Source organism: Solea senegalensis, linkage group LG18 (genome assembly GCF_019176455.1).
Source record: "Solea senegalensis isolate Sse05_10M linkage group LG18, IFAPA_SoseM_1, whole genome shotgun sequence".
Taxonomy (NCBI): Eukaryota; Metazoa; Chordata; class Actinopteri; order Pleuronectiformes; family Soleidae; genus Solea; species Solea senegalensis.
The window spans coordinates 175,226-193,185 of record NC_058041.1 but is presented as its reverse complement, the minus strand read 5'-3'; the positions used below and the strand labels follow the sequence as shown (position 1 = coordinate 193,185).

At 43.8% G+C, this 17,960-nt stretch overlaps 1 protein-coding gene across 2 annotated transcripts in view; it reads left to right on the top strand.

Moving 5' to 3' along the window:
• LOC122759448 (dynein axonemal heavy chain 9-like) overlaps positions 1-17,960 on the top strand; it is a 132,213-nt gene that overhangs the window by 77,560 nt on the left and 36,693 nt on the right. For both annotated transcript variants that reach the window (XM_044014335.1, XM_044014337.1), the window contains 9 exons: positions 3,643-3,723; positions 5,032-5,211; positions 5,783-6,013; positions 6,285-6,479; positions 9,237-9,356; positions 10,914-11,102; positions 12,388-12,623; positions 12,702-12,824; positions 12,922-13,126. In XM_044014335.1, coding sequence (XP_043870270.1) covers positions 3,643-3,723; positions 5,032-5,211; positions 5,783-6,013; positions 6,285-6,479; positions 9,237-9,356; positions 10,914-11,102; positions 12,388-12,623; positions 12,702-12,824; positions 12,922-13,126 — 1,560 coding nt within the window. The remainder of the gene's footprint in view (positions 1-3,642; positions 3,724-5,031; positions 5,212-5,782; positions 6,014-6,284; positions 6,480-9,236; positions 9,357-10,913; positions 11,103-12,387; positions 12,624-12,701; positions 12,825-12,921; positions 13,127-17,960) is intronic.

Sequence of the window (17,960 nt, the reverse complement as noted above, 5' to 3'; positions counted from 1 at the left end):
GTATTAGTACACACATGTAGTGGTATTTGTACGCAGGTGTAGTATACGTAAACAGTGGAAGTCACAGTGTTGGTGGTTGATGATGTTTTCCTGCTCTCATGTCTATGATCTGCAGTAGTATTAGTACACAGATGTAGTTTTAGTACACAGATGTAGTGGTATTTGTACGCAGGTGTAGTATACGTAAACAGTGGAAGTCACAGTGTTGGTGGTTGATGATGTTTTCCTGCTCTCATGTCTATGATCTGCAGTAGTATTAGTACACAGATGTAGTTTTAGTACACAGATGTAGTGGTATTTGTACGCAGGTGTAGTATACGTAAACAGTGGAAGTCACAGTGTTGGTGGTTGATGATGTTTTCCTGCTCTCATGTCTATGATCTGCAGTAGTATTAGTACACAGATGTAGTTTTAGTACACAGATGTAGTGGTATTTGTACGCAGGTGTAGTATACGTAAACAGTGGAAGTCACAGTGTTGGTGGTTGATGATGTTTTCCTGCTCTCATGTCTATGATCTGCAGTAGTATTAGTACACAGATGTAGTTTTAGTACACAGATGTAGTGGTATTTGTACGCAGGTGTAGTATACGTAAACAGTGGAAGTCACAGTGTTGGTGGTTGATGATGTTTTCCTGCTCTCATGTCTATGATCTGCAGTAGTATTAGTACACAGATGTAGTTTTAGTACACAGATGTAGTGGTATTTGTACGCAGGTGTAGTATACGTAAACAGTGGAAGTCACAGTGTTGGTGGTTGATGATGTTTTCCTGCTCTCATGTCTATGATCTGCAGTAGTATTAGTACACAGATGTAGTTTTAGTACACAGATGTAGTGGTATTTGTACGCAGGTGTAGTATACGTAAACAGTGGAAGTCACAGTGTTGGTGGTTGATGATGTTTTCCTGCTCTCATGTCTATGATCTGCAGTAGTATTAGTACACAGATGTAGTTTTAGTACACAGATGTAGTGGTATTTGTACGCAGGTGTAGTATACGTAAACAGTGGAAGTCACAGTGTTGGTGGTTGATGATGTTTTCCTGCTCTCATGTCTATGATCTGCAGTAGTAGTAGTACACAGATGTAGTTTTAGTACACAGATGTAGTGGTATTTGTACGCAGGTGTAGTATACGTAAACAGTGGAAGTCACAGTGTTGGTGGTTGATGATGTTTTCCTGCTCTCATGTCTATGATCTGCAGTAGTAGTAGTACACAGATGTAGTTTTAGTACACAGATGTAGTGGTACTTGTACGCAGGTGTAGTATACGTAAACAGTGGAAGTCACAGTGTTGGTGGTTGATGATGTTTTCCTACTCTCATGTCTATGATCTGCAGTAGTAGTAGTACACAGATGTAGTTTTAGTACACAGATGTAGTGGTACTTGTACGCAGGTGTAGTATACGTAAACAGTGGAAGTCACAGTGTTGGTGGTTGATGATGTTTTCCTACTCTCATGTCTATGATCTGCAGTAGTAGTAGTACACAGATGTAGTTTTAGTACACAGATGTAGTGGTACTTGTACGCAGGTGTAGTATACGTAAACAGTGGAAGTCACAGTGTTGGTGGTTGATGATGTTTTCCTACTCTCATGTCTATGATCTGCAGCAGCACCATTAGATAAACACAGAAGCTCAGATGTATTGAATCTCACCATCTCTGCCACCAATTAGTTTCTCCCTCACCTCCTCCCCTCCTCTCCCCTCCTGCAGCCCCCCCACCACCACCCTCTCCTCTGCCTATTCATCATGTTGATGGCTCACTTGGTGCTCGTCTAATGTTTGACTGAATCTTTTGTGTGGAGTCGTCGGGACCTGAAAGGCCCGTCTTCCCCGCGGCCTGATTTCCTGTTTGTTAATTAGCTGAAAGACAAGCATGAAAAACAGTCTGTTTTTATTTCCCCAGAGCCGCGTTTTGATGGAGTCGGACGCTAATGCACAGCCCTGTTTGTCGGGAGTTATGAGGAGTTTGTTGCCGCTTTAATTTCTCTTTGTGCCCGTCATTGTGTGTGTGTGTGTGTGTGTGTGTGTGCTGACAGCTGCTCTTCATCCTAAAGCGTATATATTATTATTATTATTATTATTGTTATTATTATTTTATTCAGATTTGCATGTCATTCATCTTCTTTCTCTCTCAATTTATCTTTTTAAACAGAAAAGGATTTGTTTAAATAATGGATTAAAAGTCACATGATTGATTGAAGCTCAATCCTGCATGGTGCGAACTGCTATCTCTAATATCCAGACCTTTTCTTTGTCTTTTTTCTGTCATAGAATCATCTCTATTGCCAAATAGATGGTGCTAACTGCTATTGCTAAAGATTAGACCCTTTGTTTGACTTTTTTCAGCCATAGAATCTTCTATAATGGGAGTTAAATAGCACCAGCTGCTATTGCTAACATTTAGACCTTTTGTTTGACTTTGCTCTGCTAGAGAATCCTCTCTATTGCGAGTTAAACGGTGCTAACTGCTATCGCAAATATTTAGTCCTTTTGTCCAACTTTCTTAGACCAAAGAATCTCCACTATTGCTACATAAATGGTGCTAACTGCTATTGATAAAAATTAGACCTTTTGGTTGACTTTCTTTAGCCAAATAATCTGCTCTATTGCCAACTAAACAGTGCTAATGCTAATGATAAGATCTTTTGATCAACTTTATTCAATCCTCTCTATTTAGACAGCGCTTCATTTGTCCAGCCACAGAATCATTTGACAATTAAGTGACGCCGACTGCTGTCACGATCGATTAGACCTTTTGTTTGAGCTTTGTCAACTGTAGCACGCCTTCTATTGCCAACAAAATTTCACAAAAAATCAACAAATAATGATATAGTAAATTCAAGCTGGAACTTAGGTGACCAAACGGAAAATGTCATCATCACATGATATAAGCTAAATTCAACAACACTGACAATATATTTTGTTTTCTACTGTAAATGAAAGGCGTTGTGGATCTCATTTATGAAAAATTGTCTTTATAAGTACATTACAAAGTGGAATTTCTGACCTCTGATATTATATTTAATTCTGAATTAAGGTTAGCTTGATAGACTTACATAGAGTTGTTCGGTACCGATTCCGATACCGAAAATGTGGGCATCGGTATCGGTGAGTACTGGAGTCCATGCACCGATCCGATACTACGTAATTTATTAGCGCTCTGTTAGCTCTGACAAGGTTCTTCTTCGCCGCTCTTGAAACAGTTGCGCTGTGCTGTTTTAGAGGTGTGAAGAAGAACTTATCCCCCCACACCTGTAGACAAGGAGCTAACGTTAGCCATCATGTCGGCGGTTTGGCAGTATTTACCAGTTAGTCCCGTTAGCGTTGTTAGCTGCGCTAGCTCCGTTAGCGCGCCTACAGTCAAACTGGAGCGGCCCGTTTATTAAACGAAAAGAGCAGAGAGTCAAAACAAACGTACAAGCTGAAAAACGAAATAACATATCACTGGTAAAAATAAATGGAGTCCATTTGCTGTATTTGTTCAGATTTTACAGAGGGTTTAACCTGACCAATAACCTGAACACACTGGTATCGGTATCGGTACTCTGTATCGGCCGATACCCACAGCACAAGTATCACAAGTATCAGCCGTCATATTGTCTTCACCTCATGGCGTCTTTGTCTCGCTCTCTGACAGGTGGACGACCTGAAGGCCAAGCTGGCCGCCCAGGAGGTGGAACTCACACAGAAGAACGAAGACGCCGACAAACTGATTCAGGCAAGAGCAAGAACTTACAGTCATACGTGTAAAGTGTGATTGAGAGATCGTAGGTGACGACAAGTTCACATTTTAGAACTGACATCACAGAAAAACAAACATCCAGCATCAGCAAGTCCTTTGTGGAAACAGAGAAACCCCACTGCTGTGGATAATCCCACTCATAGATTTCTGGTGTGAGATGTCGAAACTGCTCAGCCCAAGATGAGAAATTTCGGGGGGAAAGATCTCTTTTTTCTGCTTTTGTTGTAAATCAGTCTGATAGGTCAGAGAAGTAAACATTTCAGTGCGTTGAACTTTTCCTGCTACTGAGGAGAGGTTGTCAGAATTTGAATTTGCCTTTGTCTGACAATTTTCGCATAATAATGAGTCACTTGTTATTCCTCCTCTGTCTCCTCTCCAATTTAAAGTGAGAGTTCATGTTTTCTGCTGACTCCTTTCCTCACTCTTTCCACCTAGATCCTGGCAAAGTCATTCTCTGTGAAATCATGACTGCCAAAAACTGATTTTTACCACTGGAAAAAGGACTAATCCAATCAAATCTACTTCGGCTTAAGCCTATGATATCTTAACAATATATTTATCACGTTATCTCACTGTTACACAATGTTTTTTTTGACTGGAAATCCAAGATAGCGTCGCTTTGTAAACTTATCAGCTCTCCCACACCAAAGTCCCAGGAAAAAATCAGTGATTTTACATCACAGCACATCCACTAATGCCTCCAGCAGTAAGTTTAAATGGATTATTTTGACCACTTTTGAGGTTTGATATCCTTTGTTTGGATTTGTTTCAGTGGCACAAACTGACCACACGAGGCAGCGTGTGTGTCTGAGTGAGCTAAAATTCACTGATTTCCTCAATGGACTTTGGTGTGGGAGAGCAACTTTACATTACATTACATGTCATTTAGCAGACGCTTTTATCCAAAGCGACTTACAATGGAATCAAGTACAATTTTGCCAGGGGTGGAATCAAACTTGCGACCATGATGTCTTTGGTACACAAGGTAGGGTCTTAACCACTGAGCCACTCCACTCCACTCCACATATTCTTAAGATATTGTAAATGTCAGCAGGCAAACATGGCTTTTATCCTGCTGGCAACTGTGTTTTTAGTGAGTATGAACCTTCTTGTCTTGACTTTGAACACCGAACTCTCTCCTTCAACAACCGTAGTCTGCATGACTTACTTGAAAGGTTATCTTTCCTCAGCGAGCGCACACTGCAAGAGCGAGTCCACTCGAGTGAACCCGCACCATTATATATAATATAACCCCGACGGTTAAATTGTGTGTCCTGTCCACAGGTGGTGGGTGTAGAGACTGAGAAGGTGTCCAAGGAGAAGGCAGTGGCTGATGAGGAGGAGCAAAAGGTGGCGGCCATCGCTGTGACGGTCAGCGCCAAGCAGAGAGACTGTGAGGAGGACTTGGCCAAAGCTGAGCCGGCTCTCTTAGCTGCTCAAGATGCCCTTAACACTCTTAATAAGGTCAGTTACTCTCTTACACCCATGCTGTGCTTCAATGATTTGCTCAATCATACGTTTCTTTGTTTTCCTCTTGTTTTAGAGGGGGTTTGTGTTCTCTATCTTCTTTGTTTGATTTATTTTCTCCCCGGCTTCAGTGGACTGAGTTATGTCCACACTGGCCTTGAACTGTTTGAATCACAGGGTTTAGCCACGTCTTAGTTTAGTCACGTTCCCCGGGTTTTTTTTTTTTACTTTATCTTTGCATCCCGTGTTGGTTTATGAGCAGCCGTGGGGGATTTTTGCAGAGAAACACCCTCTATGCTGAAAAGGTGCTCTCTGCTCAAACAAGCAGAACAGACAGTTCAATCACGGCGTGGAGTTCGCTCTTTAAAGATGCTCTAATTAGTATTCTCTGTTGTCCTCTCAAAGTCAGCACAGGTTCTTCCTCCTTTATTCTAAAACCTCCGTCTCTCTGTGCTCTCGCCCCGGCAGACCGCGGGGACGTGCAGTTGTTCAAATTCAATTAAATCACAACTCTTTCATCCTCTCTCTCATCCATCCCCCGCTCTGTCTTTTATTTAACATCCATCAGAACAACCTGACTGAGCTGAAGTCATTCGGCTCGCCGGTGACGGCTGTGACCAACGTCACTGCGGCCGTCATGGTCCTGATGGCGCCGCGTGGGAAAGTCCCTAAGGACCGCAGCTGGAAGGCGGCGAAGGTGATGATGGCCAAGGTTGACGCGTTCCTGGACGCGCTCGTCAACTTCGACAAAGAGAACATCCCGGAAGCTTGTCTCAAGGCCATCCAGCCTTACCTGCAGGTGAGTTTCCGTCTTCTCATTGAAGTGCGGGGCAAGTCGAGATAATGAGTCATCAATTTGGCGAGGGTGAGGACGCAATGACAAAGCCACAGTACGGCTGCCGAGTGTCCAAGTGACAGCCACAGAAAATCAACCGCTTAATTAAGCGTTACAAATTTAACCGCCACCCTGATTATGAGGCTCAGTGGAGCGGATGCTAGGTGTGTCAGCGCGTCTTAATTCACTTCAAGTATTAAAAGTTTTATCAACCATTTTCATTCCTAATTTGTAGGATCCAGAGTTCAAACCCGACCTCATCGCGTCAAAGTCTTTGGCGGCGGGGGGTCTGTGCTCCTGGGTCTTGAACATCGTCACGTTCTACGAGGTTTTCTGCGAGGTGGAGCCCAAACGTCAGGCTCTGAAGAAGGCCAACGCGGAGCTGGCGGCCGCGCAGGAGCACCTCGCTGCCATCAAGGGCAAAATTAAGGTAAGATGGGAGTTGTTTCATCTAAGGAGAACTTCAAAAATCCAGATGTTCTTATACATAAATCTTCATCGTCATATTCTTCACCTAACAGCGATGTTTTCTCAAAGCTGTGTGTGTCACGATTACGAGTTCTGCTTGCAGTAAATGCATTCTCAGAGTTCTCAGCGATGTTGTGTGAAAAGCAAAGTGGGAATCCACAGAGTCACCTTCAGCTTGAACCACCTTCTGCCAAAGATACCAAAAAAAAGCTTCAGACAAGAGGGAGAGATATGTCTGGGATTAATATTGGTCTGGCATTTTTGTGATGGAGAGCTCTATGGGACACGGAAGGACTTCAGAATGACTCAGACTTTGCTGTTTTTCCCTCTCTGGCTCACATTTCATTAGTGGTGGTGAAAGCAGAATAGCAGAGGGTCGTTCAAAAGTCCAGCTCAAGGTGACTCTCTGGATTTTCTTTTTGTGAAAGGTTCCTCATTGTTTGGCTAAAATGGCTTTAGAACAGGAGGGGAAATAAGACCGGGGTTAATATTGGTCTGGTGTTTTTGTGAACTCCGAGGTGCTAAAGGACTCGGAGCTCGAGCCCTCTTCTCCCTCACACACATTTCATTAGTGGCGGTGAAAGCAGAATAGCAGAGGGTCATGCGAAAGTCTGGCTAAAGGTGACTCTCTGGATTTTCTTAGAAGGATACCTAATTTTTTGGGCCAAAAAGGCTTTAGAAACTGGCATTTTTGCAAAAGAGAGCTCTACGAGCCTCGAAAGGGCTCCGAAATGATTCTTAGCTAGCTCATTCCCTCCTTGATTAACATTTGATCAGTGGTAGTAAAAGCAAGATGGCAGAAGGTGACTAAAAACATTTCTTTTGGCTAAAGAGTCTTCAGACAATGAGAGATAAGACCAGGGTTAATTGTGGTCTTGCATTTTCATGATTGGAGAGCTCCACAAGCTGAGAAAATACTCCAAAATCACTCTATACTCGCTCTTCTCCTCCCTGACTCACATTTGATCAGTGGTAGTAAAAGCAAGCTGGCAGAAGGTCACTCAAAACTTTTCGTGAGCCACTAAATGACTCTAAACTAGCACTAGCACTCACACTTGATCAATTGTAGTAAAAGCGAGGTGGCAGAGGGTACTTCGAAACATCTAGCTGAAGGTGAATCTCTGGATTTTCTTCTAAAGTAGCCTCATTCTTTGGCTAAAAGGCTTCAGTCAAGAAGGACTCTGCTAAAGGACTCTAAACGGGCACTAGGTGGAAGAAGGTACTTCCAAAACGTCCAGCTGAAGGCAACTGTGGATTTTCTTCTAAAGAAACCTCATTATTCGCCTCGAAAGGCTTTAGAAACAGAGAGAAATAAGACTAGGGTTAATATCTGCGGTGATGGAGAGCTCTACAGAGCCGAGAAAGGACTCCAAAGCGACTCTGAGCGAGTTTGTTTCCCTCCCTGACTCACGTTTGATCAAAACAAGGGTGAGAAGGTGGTTCAAAACATCCAGCTGAAGGTGAATCTCTGGATTTACTTCTAAAGAAAGCGTGTACTTTGACTAAAAAAAGGCTATAGCGAAGGGATAAGAGATAAGACCGGGTTCTTATTGTTCTGGCAGTCACCGCTTGGACTCATCACGTGATGCAGACGCTATTTTATTTCTATAGTTTACCAGCATTAGCAGTCACCATCACTTCTGTGATGACTGGTGTTGCTCAAGTAAAGACCACAAAACTTTGACTTCTTATACCCGGGGAAAAAAACACAAACAAATGTGTCTGAAAAAGTTTTTATTCATAACATTGTGGGCTGAAAAATGACTTCTGAAAGCCCTGTAATCTCAGCTCCCAGCTATAAAAGATTTCTCAGACATCAGTGTGGATCAACAACTCTATCAGACCTTCAAGTAATGCAGCATTGTGTAAAAAAAAAAGTTTAAATAAATCAAAAAACAACAACTAGCCGGCGCCGAAATCCAGGATATGAGTTATTTTATCAACGCCTGAGTGACGGTTGACACATGAGCTGTGCCAGTAATGATTTAGCACCCGTGCTCCGTCAATACAAAGCTGGTGTGAGTGCCATTAAAGGCTTTTACTGTTCATTAATCTAAAACCAAATCCATCAACCCCTAAAAAAAACACACTGTTGCACTGTTGATAAGAGCAGCTGTAAATAATTGTTCCTCAGTGACGGCGGCGCTCGCAGAGAGCAGAGCGACGGCCGTTTAATAAGACGTGCTGCGACTTCTCACTGTCGTTCACTGTCGGTTTGGAGCTGAGAGACAGACAGACAGACAGAGAGGGAGAGAGAGGGAGGGTTCAGCGCCAGGAGGGAATTAGCAATCCTCAAACTAATCTACTGAACCTGTGCGTCTCTACACCGATTAATCCTGTTTGTCCTTGTGCTAATTGCTTCCATATGCCAAATAAATCCGTCTCAGGAAGGAATGACGAGTTTTTAGCCCCAACTGAACTTCACGCAGTGAATTAAGTCGCCTCTGCTTTCTGTTTTTTTGAGGGTTTTTTCATGAATCTTTGCTGTTTATTAACCAATTCACTGTTTGTACTCGTGTTTATATGTTTGTGAGGTCCAAAAACAGCTTTTTCAAGGTTAGGACCTGCGTTTAGGGGTTAGGGATTTCATCATGTCAATGATGTGTCCTCATTAAGAAATAACAAACACGATTTGTTTGTGTGTGTGTGTGTGTGTGTGTGTGTGTGTGTGTGTGTGTGTGTGTGTGTGTGTGTGTGTGTGTGTGTGGGGCTTTATCAGTACCTGGACGAGAACCTGGCCAAGCTGACGGCCAAGTTTGAGAAAGCCAAAGCGGAGAAGCACAAGTGCCAACAGGAAGCAGAATCGACCGCACGCACCATTTCTTTGGCCAATCGCCTGGTGAGGAGGGGGCAACAGTGGGGTCAGACACAGTGTCACACTCCTCAACAGCACACACACACACACACACGCTCTTCCTTTGTCATTGTGTCTCGTTGTATTTAAGATTAGTCCTTTATTAGTTCTGCAGTGAAGAAACTTCAAAGTTCAAAAAGAATGCACAATATTGACATTTACCACAATATATACAGTATGGGCTCGATATTAACAGTATAAACAGGGTTGAACATGTTTTTAATGCATTCCAGTTGAAAATGGTTAAAACACATCTTGGTTTAGCCCTTACTTATAACAAAGGTCTACATGGTATTTTACGCACACAAATGGTCAAAAATTAAACAATGTCATGTGTTGCACTGATTTACGATCAGATCGGTACACTCGATTTTACGCAGATTTTCAATTGATTTCCAGTGTCGCACCCCATTATTTATTTTATTTTTTTATTTGAACTTCAAATGCATCACAGACACCAAAGAACGCTACGTTCGCCTCTCTGACGTCTCCTTAAGGCACGACACCGACAAAGTTTGAAAAACCAAAATGTTGGCTAAAGATGAGTAATGATTGACAACTTGTTGCCACGCCTCCCCGATGACCTATGAACTCTCGCAGTGCTGTGAATGATGATTGTAGCGTTGCAAGAATCTGTGCCATCTGACCATCGTGAAAACAAATACGACAGCCAAAATAGAACAGATTAGAACTTTATTGTTCAGCTAACGTCATTAAAGGTGACGTACCAGAAAGTTAAATAAGATATAGAATAAGAAATTGAAAATGAAATGAGAGATTATTGTTTAAAAAACACGAGAAAACTAAAAAACAAACCAATGAATTTCATTAAAACTGCTCCTCACTGCTGCTGTGGATTAAAAAACAACAGTGTTTATGTGGTGGCAGCCATCTTGGTGTCTGAACGCCCCACGACCTCATAAATTCCCCCTTCAATTTAAACTCAAAAGTTTTAATGAGCATCCACACTCTTTAGGTTTCTCAAGAAGAAGGAAAAGCTCTTCGAGAAGAAGTTTCTCATCAGATCTAAAAGTTTTCTTTTTGTCTTTGACGCCTCTGACTCTTTCAAAATGTCTTTATAAAGCCCTGGAATTCTCTTCTGTACTTGACAAAACTACTGAATTGTTCCATAATGTGAACTTTAAAGGTGACAGAAACGACGAGGACCTTTTTCCCCCTCATTTAACAGTCGGACGCAAATATTATCGCAGTTTTTCCGTGTTGTTTCCGCAGTGTGCCTCGAAAAAAGTTTAGAGTCTAAATCTCAAAGTGTGGGGGCTTCGAGTTTAGAGAGAGATCAGATATTGAGGTGAACTTTATTGATCCCTGAGGGGGGAAATTGGATCATTGCTGAAGTCGGGAGCAGAGGTGTTGCTACACGAGCGGGGAGCTGATAAGAGGATATGAAAACCTAATAAAAAAGGACTTGACGGCGGCAAAGCTTTGGCTGTTCTGGAGATGTCATGTTTTCACCAGGCTGCACGTGTGTGCAAACCCCCGCCCCCGATGATGGACGCAGATTAATTCAGGTTTTGATTTCAGGTGGGAGGTCTGGCGTCGGAGAACGTCCGCTGGGCAGAAGCCGTGGGCGATTTCAAGAAGCGGGAGAGGAACCTGTGCGGCGACGTCCTCCTCATCACCGCCTTCATCTCCTACCTGGGCTACTTCACCAAACAGTACCGGCTGCAGCTGATGGACGACACCTGGAGGCCGTACCTCAGTCAGCTGCAGGTGAGTTTCCTGCGTTATTTACTCCTCGACACAGATCTGCGAACGTCAGAAACATTAATCAAGGTACAGAGGAGCTCACTTATCTTCTCTTATTTAGTGACACATCTAACTAAAACCCCAGCTCTGCTGCTGCCGCCGCTCACTGTGATCAAAAACAAGATTACTTCAGCGTCTGATTGCACCCGAAAATTGGCCATTTATCACTGGAAAACAAGAAAACTTCCTCAGATCTGTTTTGCTTTTGAACACACATCAGTTGAAGGGATCAGACGCTGAACTGTAGAAGAGAATTACATAACCGCCGTAACCGTAACTGTTCCGTCTCTCGCTCCGCCCCGACGTTACGAGACACCAGCTGTTGCTTCTCTGACCGCGCTGCTGCTTCTGTTGAGCCTTGTTTGGACTGCAGCACAGAGGAGAGGAGAGGAGAGGAGGAGGAGGAGGAGGAGGAGGAGGAGGAGGAGAAGGAGGAGGGAAGGAGGAGGGAGGAGGGAGGAGGGAGGAGGAGAGGGAGGAGGGAGGGAGGAGGAGGGAGGAGGAGGAGGAGAAGGAGGAGAACCATCAGGGCCTCGTCTGACCCACGACTGACGGCCGCAGTTGTCTCGCATTCAAATGCTTTTTTCAACTTCGCCTGCTTCCTGTGAACGCTTGGGTCAAACATCTGGTTCTGCACATACTGCATCTAAGAACCGCCACAAACATAACGTCTGACTGTGCAACAGTTCTTGTGACAGGCTTCAAACTTACTAAGGACTTAAGTTTCAAGCCTGTCACATTAACCACTGGACAGTTCTACTGTATTTAGGTTTAATGTGGAAATAAAAAACAGAACTTTTTTTGTAAATGCTATTGAACGTATCCCTTCCCAGCTCGATCACACAAACCTTGGGTTCCTTCTCAACCGCCGAGTTCCTCGTAGGAACATCTTCTGACGCTGCTGCTCCCGTGACTGTGATTTAGCGTTTTATTGATACTGATACCAGATAAAACCAATCCTTGCTTATCTATACCGACGTGTATTGTCACTCTCTGCTAAACGTGAAGATATGACATATGACAACTATAAGACACGTAGTCCCACGTTCTGTTCCCAAATTCTATGATAGATTTTTGCTTCAAAGCCTGCGATAGAGCTGGTGCATCAGAATAAGAGCCTCATTACTGGGACCTGTGGTCACTACAGGGGTCAAGTTTTGTGTTCTGAAAATGAATGAAATGCCAGCAGTGTCGTTAGTTTACACATTCAACTTTTCAAACTTCCACAACTTCACTCCTCCTCCGTCAGGTTCCCATCCCAGTGACCCCTGACCTGGACCCTCTGACCATGCTGACGGACGACGCGGACATCGCGGCGTGGCAGAACGAGGGCCTGCCCGCCGACCGCATGTCCACCGAGAACGCCACCATCCTCACGTCCTGCCAGCGCTGGCCGCTCATGGTGGACCCGCAGCTGCAGGGCGTCAAGTGGATCAAGAACAAGTACGGCGAGAGCCTGCGCGTGATCCGCGTCGGACAGAGAGGGTGAGACGCTTCGCGAGGTCACCGACAGTCATTTTATGTCTTTTTATTATAATACTTTTGTCCTGTGTCCTTTGACAGGTACTTGGATGCCATTGAGAGAGCTCTGTCCTCAGGCAACGTGGTTCTGATTGAGAACCTGGAGGAGACGCTGGATCCAGTTCTGGGACCTCTGCTGGGCAGAGAGACCATTAAGAAGGGCAGGTAAGACCCAAAAACCCTGTCCAGACTTGAGTGCAGTGCTAAAAGCAGCTTATAAAACATAAACACTGATTCCCCCCCCACACACACACACACACAGGTACATAAAGATCGGAGACAAGGAGTGCGAGTACAACCCCAGCTTCCGCCTCATCCTGCACACCAAGCTCGCCAAGCCTCACTACCAGCCGGAGCTGCAGGCCCAGTGCACGCTGATAAACTTCACCGTGACCAGAGACGGCCTGGAGGAGCAGCTGTTGGCCGCCGTGGTGAGCATGGAGAGACCTGACCTGGAGGAGCTGAAGGTGAGCAAACAAGACACTGAAAACACTTCAATCGAATATATGGCTGCTTAAGTCTAAAATAGCCTGAGAGCACGTTATTCTGACTGGAAACTGCATTTTATAAACCACAAGCCAGACGACACCAAAGTCCATGGAGAAAACGAGTGCTTTTAGCTCACATACACACAGGCGTCACTGTTCTCCCGCTGCCTAACTTTAAGTTTGTGACACTGATGTAAATCTAAAAGATTTCAAACACAGAATTCACAAATACATCTTATATGAATGTCATCGAGTCAAGAGCTCGTGTTTCTCTGTGAGCTTAAATCGCCACATTTCACTATGGGGTTTGGTGTGAGGAGTGAGCTGATTACCAAGCAACAGCAAAATCAAGCATCAAACATGTTGTTAAGATATCACAGACTTTCACACGCAGCTCTGATGTGCTCTGACTGGGAGTGAACATCCGTGTCTCAGGCAGGTTCACGGAATCTCCTGCTATCACACTTGACACAAAAAAAGAAAGAAAGAGAAAAGAAAGAGACCTGAACACTCGCTTGAATGAGGTCTCGTCTCACTGCAATGTGTCTCAGCGATGCAACAGCACAACCTGAGAATCTGTCGCACCCTTCAGCTGCAATTAGAGAACAAACATTCAAGGCCGCGCTCACCTTCCTCTCGCCCGCTCCTCGCTTTGTAATTAAAGGAAACATCCTGAAGAGACACCGACTGCTGCTGCTGCTGCTGCTGCTGCTGCTGCTGCTGCTGCTGCTGCTGCTGCTGCTGCTGCTGCTGCTGCTGCTGCTGCTGCTGCTGCTGCTGCTCCTGCTCTCCCCGCTCGTCATTATCCGTCTACCTGGAAAACACCGTCGGTCTTTAAACATCACACGCGCGAGGCGGTCGCTTTGATTGCAGACCAATCAGCTGGCACCTTTGATTAAACAGTTAAACAAACACATTGGGAGTGGAGATAATTACAGGGTTTAGTTTGGGAGAGTTTGGTCAGAGAGTTCCCGTCTTCTGTGGAATTATGAGGGGATTTAAAGCAAAGGGAGCGTTTGTGTGTATGCAGCTGCAGAGCAGGGCTGGGCGGAGATGAAAAGTGTCTTTGAGCTGTGGAATTCACTGTGGCCGCTTCTTTGTTTTTGGAGTCGTCTAACCTCGCTAGGTCACTGTGGCTGTTTCCTGCAAATCACTTCCTGTGTGCAGCGTGCAGCTATAACACAAACAATACTGAAAAAACACACAAAGAGTCTGATATGTGTCTGATAGTTTTAGTTTGTCAGAGCCAGAAGTGTAGAAATGATTTAATCATTAAAGAAATCAACAAAAGTTTAGCTTTAAATGCAATTCTATTACATATTTTCATGTTCATTTTGAGTTTCTTGATGAATAGATTGCATGTTTTGTGTTTTAATGATTTCTCTTTCATGTGAAGCAAAGAAACCCGGAAAATATTCACATTTAAGAAACTGAAAAATCACAATCTACTGAAAAATATCCACTTGAACCTAATGAGCGATTATCAAAATAGTTCAGGCTTGTTTTCCACATCACTCTCTTCCCATTCAACACCCCAAAGTAGAGACACCTGCACCTGGCTGCAGCTGCAGTGATATCACTGAGACAATTTCATGTAAATGCTGGGATCAACCTTCTGTCACCGGCGCGACTTCACACTCTGTTCATTGTTGCCGCCGCCGCCACCGCGTGAGCTTTGATTTAATAAGTTTGACGCTGCCTCTCGCAGGAGCGTTGACACGCTGTGACCGTAATTATTTCTTCTTCTTCAGTGGTGCAGATTTGTGCTTAAATTTAAGTACTAAGATAAGGGGGACATATTAAAGGGGAAATGATCACTCCCAGTTTTTAAAAAAGGCAAATTATCATGAGCAAGTTATTTATCCGTAAACCCTAATAGAAAATGATTTAAAACTTCATTTTATTTTAAACATATACACGTAAACCGTGTGAGAAAATTTGCTTTTGGGGGCCCCAGAAAAATCCCACATGACCCATCTGTGAGGGACCCATCTCCTGTCGTCTTCACTGTGACGTAATAACCATGAAAGCTTCTAAATGCTGCACATAACATGCTGTAAATATGTTTCTCTGACAAAAAGACAGATCAAATTTTATTTATTTATGTTTGAAAGACACACGTGCAATTATCCGTTCATCCTGAGTCAAAGAAAGAAAGTAATTAACTGTGAAGCACTAACACTCTGACAGAGAGTCACCGACGTCACCCTGGGTCCTGTTCCTGTGACACGGTTTATCATCATTATTATTATTTAACGTTTTTGCCGCTCTGCCACTCGTTTTGTCTTCAAAAATCAAAGGGAGAGGCAAATACGAGGCACTCGACGACGCTTTACCCTGTTATTTCTCTTCATTTAAACGAACCCATGAACCCTCGACTGTTGTTTTCTCTCTTTGATCAACACCGGCTGTCACCGGCGGTCAGAGTTAATGACCGGCTGCTGCAGCGTCCTCCACGTCTCTACTTCTTCTGAAGGAGGAGTAATGAGCAGCAGATCGTCACCATATCGTACATCCACACAGGCCTTGGTCCACGCCGTGAATGTAAATGTTTCGTAATTAAGCCGGAGCTCCGGCAGCTCCTTTAATGACGCCGCGCGCTCGTCTCGTCCACGATCTGCTCCTTTCATGTCAGACGTTTGTGGAAAATGGAATGGAGCGGCGGTCGCTACTGTACGGCAGCAATTAGACGCTCACATGGTTCACTTTAAGACCACAGGATCCTACGATCACAACGCTGTTTTCTAACTTTACAATTGACAATTCTAACTTTAATCTCTAAATTCCGACTTTCTGATTTTAGTTTTTGAATTCCGACTCTGACTTATGAGTTCTAACTTTAATCTCAGAATTCGGAACTTTCTTACTTGAAAATTCTGACTTTAATCTCAAATTCTTTCATCTCAGAATTCTAACTTTAATCTCCAAATTCCGACTTTCTGACTTTAATCTCAAAATTCCGACTTAATTCTCAGAATCACACTAACCACACAGATTCCAATAAACCTTTACTAATATACTAACACTAAGAGTGGAATAGTGTTAAAACTATTTTATGGTTAAAGTGACACCAAAAGAGTTCAGTTTTGCATTAATCCAGAGTTTATTTTAGTAGATTATGTCATAGTCCATGTTCTTGTCCATGACAAGAGTTTTATTCAAACCTGTCGACTTTAATCCACGGACAAATTTGCATTTTTAAAAGAGGAGGAAGAGAGAGAGAGAGAGAGAGAGAGAGAGAGAAAGTCATTTTACATCTACCGTCTCCTCAGCTCAGTGCGATGGAGGAGAAGTGAAATGTGATTTAATGAAGCTTGTTTAATTAGCATTTCACTGAGATCGAAGGGTGTGAGGAGGAAGAGAAAAAACAAGATCTGGTTCTCGCTTATCATTTTAATTAACAGTGTGAGTTGAAGGTGCGTGGCCGCGGGGGCCGCTGCGCTCACCCTCCGATCACGCACACGCAGCCCCACAAAGAATGAAGCGCTGAATGGCTTTTTGTTGTCGGGTAAACAGCCGCGGGGATTGATAACAATCAGCAGACTGATAGCGGGGACGCGCGCACAAATTGGCTGCACCTGTTTGTATTCGTGGAGCGACTCAGCGGAATCATCATCTTTTAATGAGTTTATCCTCGACGTCGAAGTCGTGAGATGGCGACCAGGTGAGAGAGAGCGAGGAAGAAAAAGACACAGTGAGGAGTTTAAAATGTCAAGTTGCACCGTTGGGATCAGTTCATAACCTTTTTACCATAATAACTACCCACAATCCCTCTGTGTGTGCTTTGTGTGAGTTTGTTCAAGCACACATTTTACCCCCCGACCTCCCAAAGCACCTTAAAGGGATAGTTCTGGGAAACATAACTAACATGGTTTTAAAGGGCCAGAAAACCTATTGTTATCCTCCAAAGTGTCAAGGGGTTAACACTTGACACTTTGCACAGAGGTCAGGTCTGGCGAAAGTGCGACGTTGGCATAGTTGCAGGACCCGTGCGTTTGCTCAAGGGCTCTATAGCGCCTCCCCAGGTGAAAACAGAGGCACCAGACCGAAATGACACAAACAGCAAAACTGTAGGGGGAGCTCCGTCACTGGTGGAGCGACCAGACTTGCAAAGTCTCACTTTAAACCCACTCCTCCAATAAATTCTACAATGTCTTTATCTTGCAGAAGGGTTGAGAACTCTCTTTTCCTCCCTGCACCAAAGTCCATAGAGAAAAGAGTGATTTTACATCACAGCACAACAGGAGCACCTTTTGTATGTGTTACTTTGTGATCGCACGTTCCTAAAACACCTTGTCTGGATTTAACTGGATTTGCACAAAACGTACCAAACACTAGCAGCAGAGGAGCTGACGCTGATTTTCTCTATGGACTTTGGTGTGGGAGAGTGAGCAGTTTTTAAAACTTCAGTTTTGAGTCAGAAAAAGTTGTGAAACAGCGAGATACATTTAAATCTTTTAAATGAGATCAAGCCTGACTGTGCTTAGCCTCCGAGGCTAACTGGGCGCTAACCTGCGGAGCTAATGTAGCTAAATGGGCTTGTCACATTAGCTGTAGGTTATTAACATTTAAATTGTGGCTTTCCTTAGACCAGGGGTGGTCACTGAAGAGCCCAGCCCCCCCCCCAACAAGTTATCAGAATTTACTGAAGGTTTGTGTGCAAACGTGTTAAAGAACACATTAAATTGTGTTTTATTTAAATCTAAATAGCCTGTATGTGTGTGTTGTTGTATTTGTTGCCTTTTTCTAGCATAAACACTGACGTCATCAGGACCTCTAGTCCTCATGGAGACCCAAACTTGGTCCTAAATGA